The following is a 7219-nucleotide window of genomic DNA, read 5'->3' on the forward strand; positions in this document are numbered from 1 at the left end:
GTTGCATCCTCCTCACTTTAATGGATGTTTCTGAGCACTTTAATGGATGTTTCTGAACACTTTAATGGATGTTTCTGAACACTTTAATGGATGTTTCTGAACACTTTAATGGATGTTTCTGAACACTTTAATGGATGTTTCCCACTGAGCACACCATCTAATAGTGGTCTAATAGTGGTATAGATTTGAAAGTTTTTTAGTTGTCTAAACTTAGACTAGACGACTAATAGATGTCTAATAGTCGTCTAAATGTAGACCGTCTACATTTAGACGACTATTAGACATCTATTAGTCGTCTAGTCTAAGTTTAGACAACTAAAAAACTTTCAAATCTATACCACTATTAGACCACTTTTAGACGGTGTGCTCAGTGGGTTCTGAGCACTTTAATGGATGTTTCTGAGCACTTTAATGGATGTTTCTCAACACTTTAATGGATATGTTTCTCAACACTTTAATGGATGTTTCTGAACACTTCAAGGGATGTTTCTGAACACTTGATCTGTTGCGGTTTGACAAAAGTATGTTTTTGTTTAAAACTCTACATCGGGATAGTAATCACTGTGGGTTTGTCAGTTTTTTTTGCCAATCAGGAGAGAAAACCAATTCTTCAGCTTCAAGTTTCATTGTAAAAATGGAACCGGTTCCATTTGTACACTCTCAGAGTTAAAGGGGAGAACTCCTAATATGGCCATATAGTGTCATAGTAAATCAATGTCACACCTGGAGACTGACATTCAGTAATTGGGTCTTATGATCAAATTAAGAACATTTTAATCTAAATGTTACAGTTTACAGTTTAGGCATTTAGCAGACGCTTTTAATCCAAAGCTTACAATAAGCAGATAACAACAAAAAATGTGTAAGGACATGTTGATGACCCCTGTTTGTGTCAGGTTGTGGACATTATTGGTGACTGACACGGATCACTCAAAGGATATGAATGACTGACAAACACAAAGTGATGTCCATTTTTTAACGCAAGGCCTCATAGAAACAAGCAGATAACAATGACTGCTATGCTATCCTATCACAATGTAGAGCTATTTAAACAACAACAACAACAACAACAAAACGTTCACGCCCTTTTCTGCTCATGCTCACTCCTGCCTGACATGCTGTGGCCCCGCCTCCCACTGACACCGATCTTCTAGAATCGGAAAAGAATCCCTGTCCACTCACGACGTTCCGCTCCAAAGATAGAGGCTTCTGCGTCGAGCTTGCGTCCAGCCCCTCTCCCATACACCTTCATTAGGCTTATCTTTCTTTTAATTAAAAAAAATATAATAAAATATTTGTTTTATCCGGTTATGTCATCGATCCACTAAAATCGGAAAATATTTGGTGAGCCATAGGCTAGCGAACAGTGCCATCCAGCGTCAAAACACAACACTCGTCCAACTCGACGTGTGTCAGAAAATGAGTTAAAAGGGGAGTGAAAAACCCAGAGAGCGCTGTTTTCCCTTTTTTTTCCCTTTTTTTTGACGACGGGTCCCCAGATTGCGTTCCGAAAGGAACATAATCGTAACTCATCGTCTCCCCCAAGTCAACATGCGACGGCGCAGATTGAACATTTTAATTGATGAACATTTTTGCGTCGTCGTTTCAGTCGACGAAATCAACACAGCCTTAGAGAAAAGGCATGAGGGCTGAGCAGCAACGCTCCAGACATTTAGAGTGAAATGCAAGAGGACACATTATGATTATTATTGCGACCATAGGTCGCAGTTTACTATCAGAATCTTCACATCTTGTCCGTGTCTGTCTGTCCAGACGGCAGGACGGACGGGTAACACTTTTTTGTTGATTGACTCTCACGCTCTGACAACACGCTCTGTCATCACTGTGATGTCATGGGAACCAAGTCCCTTTTATTGCCATATATGGAGATCCCTGTGATGCCAGGGGAACCAAATTCCTTTATGCCCATATATGGAGATCCCTGTGATGCCAGGGGAACCAAATCCCTTGTATGCCCATATATGGAGATCCATGATGTCATCAATATTTAGCCCATATCTGTGAATGCCAATATATAATCCCTGTGATGTCAGGGGAACCGAATCGCTTTTATGCCCATATATGGAGTGAATGCCATTATATAATCACTGTGATGTTAGAGGAACCAAATCCCTTTTATTGCCATATGGAGTTCCCAGTTATGCCAGGGGAACCAAATATTTGGACATGGCGTTTTTTCGCTTGTCTTACTGGTTTTTATTATCATGTATTTGTCAGTGCAGTTCATTTCACGTCCCTGCAGTTTAGACATGTTGGAGCACAGACTGCATGGCTGCTTGGTGCACAAAGACATGATGGATCTGTGCATGTGAGGTTGAACACGTTGCATCTGAATGATTTGACTGATCTAGTGGATGAAAATAACACTGCTACTGAGTCCATAGTGGATGAAAATAACACTGTTACTGACTCTATACTGGAACAATTCTGGTGAAATTGCAAGTGTGGTTGCCATGGCATTTTTCCCATTCAAGTCAATGGGGAAAATTCATTCACTAATAAATGAATATAAAGTACGCACAACATGTTAGAAATCTTAATTTTGGTCCATCATATCGCCCCTTTAACACCTTGACGTCCGAAATAGAATGGTGGTTGGTAGATTAGCCGTGACATTTCTATTATTGTATTGTGATCTGAGACATAATATTATGTTTATAAACATGACCCCGCAGCCCCTCCATCTTGAACAGCGCCGCTGTTTTTTCTTTTTTTTTTCCCCCCAGGCCAGTAACTCACCATGATTTTCTCGATTTCCGTTGGGATAGAATGGGGGTTTTGGCCGATCGTCGATGTCCCCGTGCGTTTCGCGTGCGCGATCCTTTCACGTAAATGTCCCCGCAAATAGTCCATGTGTGACTGAAGAACAGAACTGAAAAGTTTCGCTAGCATAGCCCCAAGCATGGCTGCAGGAGGAGCTCGAGTGTGTAGACAGTAAACGGATGGGTGGAAGGTGCCTTGGAGAAGGAGAGGCGCTGACGTCACCTCTGCTTCATGCACGGTCTGCATGAGCTATCAGTGCACGAGTGGTGACTAGGGAAGGTTAGACGATCGCCGATTTTCGGATCAAAAGCTTTTATTCCGGTTTTAAAGACAAAGTCCGGGAATGTACGACGTGGCTGAGAGTCCCTGGGGGGATGTGCGATATAGTACGGTTTTAACATTAAGGGGCTCCCCTTGGCTTAGAAGGTGTTAATAATACCAATTGGTATTGTGTTTTATATCATTTTCATCAGTGATTAGTCCCCTTTACAACGGGGTACAGCTTGTAAGGATCTGAGTAACACAGCTAAACGTGTGGGTAGCAATCTCAACAGGAAACATTTGGTTCCATGTTGCACTCAAATATTGTTTACATCTGCATTCATTATTCTTTTGCATTCTCTAATTGTGTAGACTTGTTGGTAAATGAAGTAATTTCCTTAGTTTACAAGAAGTCTGCACAATTAGAGAACGCAGAAGAATTGTTATTTTGATCAACATCTTAAATAGCACAAATAGCCCATGTACAATTTCACTTTCCCTTTTTATTTCATAAATGATAAAGACAAATTGCAGATCTACAAGCTTGGGCGAGTGTGTAGATCTGCTGTCTACGTGTGACACTGAAGTGAGACGAAGCAGAATGTTAATTTACAACAAAAGAATACACATCATAAAATGTTGAATTATGGAGATGCCAGATTTCTGCCCCCGAAAGCAACGGTTTGAAAAATGTACCGTGAAGCAGAAACCACCTCACTAACCCTGCAGACAGATATAATGATCATGATAAATGTAACTCAACCGCTTGATATTCATATGCACTCATACAGGGGCGTCACAAGGGGTAGGAAAGTATGACTGAGTTACCAGGGCCCAAGGTGGAGGGGCCCTAATAACTTTATCTATTGAAAAATAGCAGATATACAAGCTCACAGCGCGGCACCGAGTGCCGCGCTGCGAGCTTGTAGATCTGCTATTTTTGAAAAGTTGTGAAAATGTGTGAAAATCTTTGAATATATGTATTTTTTAAGCGAACATTTCTAACTCAAATTTTGCTTCTAGGGGTCCCTGGAACTAAATATTTTGAGATCGGGGTCCGTGGCCAAATACATATCTTGGGGGTCCTTGACATAGGTTTCTCGCACACATTTTCACGATTTTTCAAAAATAGCAGATATACAAGCTCGCAGCGCGGCACTCGGTGCCGCGTTGTGAGCTTGTATATCTGCTATTTTTCAATATTTAATATTCATGGGGGGCCCGCAGTGAATCCTTGTACCCAGGGCCCAGAATTTGGTGTGACGCCCCTGCATTCATACACGACCATATGAATGATATTCATATGCATTCATAGACAGATCCATATAAATGAGGCTGTTGGTCGCGGTCGGCTGAACCCGGCTCTTCCACTGACAGCAGACTGATAGAGAAATATACTGTAACATTAAGGCTTCCACTGATAGAGAAATATATTGTAACGTTAAGCCTTCCACCGACGGTAGACTGAGGGGCCTACTGTGGACAACTTTTTTTTTCCAGGGGTTCATATTTTAGATGTAATTAGAGAAAAGAAGAGTGTTAAAATGTTTTCATTTACTTCATTCTATCGTTTTAGCATGTAGCGATCTTGATTTCAGTGGTTGGGGGCTAAATATGTCTTTTTAGACAGCGTTTCTTTATAACTATTTACAGTAACACTTCTAGCCCCCTCATAAGTCACATCTGCCCATGAAAGATTGTGGTGCATCTTGGGAATGGTTTATTGTGTCTAAAAAGACTTATTTAGCCACTGATACGCATGCCCCCAACCACTGAAATCAAAATCATTAAAATCTCTAAAATGATAGAAAAGTGTAAATGAAAACATTTGAACACAAATTTTTAATTTTATTTAATTACAATCTAAAATGTGAACCCGTTTTGTAAAAAAACAAAGTTATCCTTTAACCCACACAAACCATGGCTCTGTCGGCTGCTTGACCTCAGATGTCTGTGATCTACAAGCTCAACTGACTCAAAACGTTTGGAGCTTGTGGATCTGCTACTTTTGCTGCTTTTGTTGTCATTGTGGTACTGTAGCATTAATCTATCTATTCAAGGAGAATTCCTTGTAAAATCCCTTTCTCACCTTGTTTTCCTCTTATTTAGTCTTCAAAAAAACTGGTCTTGTACAGTTCATAACGGCAGCCTTGGGTCATAGGCAATTACGCTTATTTACATCGCTCCTAAATCCCTTTTTTTTTCTTTTTTTTTGGGTACTTGAAACAGGGTTAAAATAAGTGGTTAATTATTCATGTACTGCATTCTCCCTTCTTAGCAGTATAATGGCGTCAAAAGTAAAATGTAGTGGAGTTTGATTGATTGATTGAATATTTTATTAGACAAAAAATAGAGAACATTACAAGTATAGCCAATACAATAAAAAATGTAATACAGTACAGTTAAACACCCTGGCTAAAAGGAGCATCCCCGAAAAATACAAATACTCAAGTAAAGCAAAATAAAAAAAAAAAAAAAAAAGACACTGAAGTACAGTAATCAATGAAATGTACTCTGTCACTTCCTCCAGCGCTGGCCTCCAAGCAGACTTACATCAGCTACAGCAACCACGCCATCTGAACCCCGACGGGCGACGACGCCACGTCGGGAACCCACTGTAACCACGGTAACCACGCCATCCCAACCCCGATGGGAGACGACCACACGTCGGAACCCACTGCTGAGCTGACCGGAAACCGCCTGCCTGCCTGCCTGCCTGCCTGCCTGCCGATGAGGGACCACCTGACCTGACCACCGCACCGCGGGGGGCCAAAACAACTGACCACCGCATCGTAGGGGGAGAGCAAACATAACCATGAAAAAAAACAAGTGTTCTCAGCTGGCTGCGCAGAACTAGCGGGAATAGCGGGGGGAAAAGACAGGATTTCTCACTCCATAGAAAGAAAATAATATTTAAAAAACAGTTTGGATTTTGTTTTGTTTGGTTTGGTTTGGTTTCCCCCTCCTTTAGAGGACCATCGACCGGGCGAGGAATTAGGACGCCAACGATGGAAGGAACTGAAAAAGGCGTTGGACAGGGTGGAGCGTGCGGGCGGGCGTTGAGGTTACGATCGATCGAGTGTGTTTTTTGCCCCCTCTTCCTCATCCTCTCTGTGACGATGACGCCACATCGACGCCACATGCCGAGCGTTCCGTTGTGACCTTTTTCTCTCTGTGGCGCAGGTTTGAAGCGGCGGTGCGACGGCTCCCCCTACAGTCTGTTCCTGTCCTTCTTCTGAAGTGTTCTAATAATAGCACACCATTTTCAGTTTGTCTCCGAGTCGTTTGTGTTGTTATGTTGACAAAAATATGAATAATAATAATAATAATATTTAAAAGATAATAATTCTAAGTTGAATGCAGTCAGACAACTTGGAGCTGTGCAACACACGTCGTCATCATCATCATTGATTGGTTAACGAGTTAAAGGTTAGGGTAAGTGATTTCACTTAAGTTTCAGTTTCAGTTTTCATGTAGGTGACAGGCGGGGGCCTTCCTCCAATCATGATCAAGTGGGGGCGGGCCTTGGTGTGCGTAAGGCCCGCCCCCACTCGACCATGATTGGAGGAAGGCCCCGCCTGTCACCCAACGGTTTTGGTGGAGCAACTGAAACTGCTTTTTTTTCTCATCAAAGGACCAAACACACTATAGTAACTAGTACTATCAGAACATAGACCCATTTTGTTATTATTTGAATTCAATGAAATCACTTGCCCTACCGCTAAAGGTGAACTTCAGCCATATTCGACCTGTCTTGGATTGAATTGGTCCTCGGTCCTCACTAATGAACTTTCATCGTCGGTAGGGCAGGTTTGTGTCCACAGCCCACCTAGCCTCGCGTAGCCAGGCTTACTCATCTGCAAAGAGAAAAGCCTGGTCAAGATATGAGGCAGAGAGAGTTCTAGGAGGTGGGGCGGAATTTTCTCTTAAGTTTGTTCACAGTGCTTTGTCCTTGCAAACGTATTCCCCACTGAAAAAATAAATAAAAAAGAAAACTGTTCTACGTCTCTCGCTCTGTCGGTTGCGCTCGCAAATAAACAATATATACAAACTAAAACACGGATTCGGACAACGTCACACCTATTAGGAGCGAGTTAAGAGCTACAATCGACTTTTGTTTGTTTCGCTGGGGAATGTAAACGGACCCGGTACCGCATGACGTAACTTCCGTTAA

General features: G+C 42.0%; 1 protein-coding gene across 1 annotated transcript in view; it reads left to right on the top strand.

Moving 5' to 3' along the window:
• The window catches only part of LOC308291241 (metabotropic glutamate receptor 4-like), a gene marked incomplete at both ends in the record, with an annotated part of 134254 nt that extends 128629 nt beyond the window's left edge, over positions 1 to 5625 (top strand). The window contains one exon of the mRNA XM_080733214.1: positions 5576 to 5625. Within this exon, the coding sequence (XP_080589340.1) occupies positions 5576 to 5625 (50 nt within the window). The remainder of the gene's footprint in view (positions 1 to 5575) is intronic.
• Between the last annotated feature and the right edge of the window lie 1594 nt (positions 5626 to 7219).

Source organism: Nannobrachium achirus, assembly GCF_963921795.1.
Source record: "Nannobrachium achirus genome assembly, chromosome: 9".
NCBI classification, from domain to species: Eukaryota; Metazoa; Chordata; class Actinopteri; order Myctophiformes; family Myctophidae; genus Nannobrachium; species Nannobrachium achirus.